This window comes from Aplysia californica, unplaced genomic scaffold, assembly GCF_000002075.1.
Source record: "Aplysia californica isolate F4 #8 unplaced genomic scaffold, AplCal3.0 scaffold00122, whole genome shotgun sequence".
NCBI lineage: Eukaryota > Metazoa > Mollusca > Gastropoda > Aplysiida > Aplysiidae > Aplysia > Aplysia californica.
The window spans coordinates 612,169-613,268 of NW_004797392.1; the positions used below are offsets into that span (position 1 = coordinate 612,169).

Below are 1,100 nucleotides of genomic sequence, written 5' to 3' on the forward strand. Positions count from 1 at the left end.
CATTTGATGCCGGTCAGAACGACAGAACGAGAAGGCAATTAGACAAAAAACAAAATTAGAAGTAGAAGGAGAGGAGAGGGGGGGGGGATCATGATTAATTGAATACATTGGTTGATATATATCACACAGTTGGGAAAGGTGTCAACGAACCTGGAGAAACCACAGAGACTGTATGTAACGATAGCTTCAGATCGGTCCTGTGGAGTATATAATATTATGATAATATGATATTACCAAATACAAATATACTCAAATAGCTGTGCTGTTGAACATCTGTTTATGAAAATGCTTAGCAACAGCTGTCACCGGGCTCATCTCTTTATTTAACGACAAAAAAAGATTGATATACTTCAAAGACCGTTGCACACTACATAATTAAAATACCATGAAAACGGCAAATGTTGTAGAACGCATATTGAAAGATTACGCCTCGTCATATTTTTATTTAAAACTTGTCGAAAGAAGCGGTACCACTGACCTGGGGTGTGTGTGGGGGGGGTGGTGGTGGAGGAGGCAGGGTAAGAGGAGCTACATAAATTGATGTTCTGTTGTATAGTTTTGCATGCTACTGACAGCCTAAAAGAAACAAACACATGGACAAACACATGGACAAACACATACACGTATGCAAACTAGCAAACAAATACGTAATATACACAAACACACAACTCTCAGACACACATATCGCGCGCTCATAATATGACCTTATGCAATTGCGTAAAAAAAATATACATACATACATTTGCACACCAAAAAAAAAATCCCCCCTCCCCACCAAAAAAAAAGGAAGAGGATTGGTAGTGGGTGGGAGTGCGAAAGAGGAGTGGGGGTATCCCTTTCCCCTAGCCACTCACGCTGATAAAACCGTTATTCAAAGTAACGTTCCACAGGTCGAGTATCACGTCATCCCTCGTCTCGCTCACTGGGCCTGTGAAGTTTGTGGCCAGCATGTACTGGTCGTATTGAGCACGATTCATCTTCATTTCTGCCAACTGGGGAGAACAAAAGAAAAGGGGGTTGTGTGTATTTAGAAGAAGAAGAAGAAGAAGAAGAAGAAGAAGAAGAAGAAGAAGAAGAAGAAGAAGAAGAAGAAGAAGAAA

The 1,100-nt window shown here is 40.6% G+C and overlaps 1 protein-coding gene across 1 annotated transcript in view; it reads right to left on the reverse strand.

Annotated features, from left to right (window-relative positions):
• LOC101845913 (solute carrier family 28 member 3) overlaps positions 1–1,100 on the reverse strand; it is a 33,850-nt gene continuing 32,750 nt past the window's right edge. Inside the window, exons 12-13 of the mRNA XM_005096156.3 lie at positions 855–992; positions 1–197 (exon numbers count right to left, since the gene is read on the reverse strand). Coding sequence (XP_005096213.2) covers positions 39–197; positions 855–992 — 297 coding nt within the window. The 3' untranslated portion in view covers positions 1–38. The remainder of the gene's footprint in view (positions 198–854; positions 993–1,100) is intronic.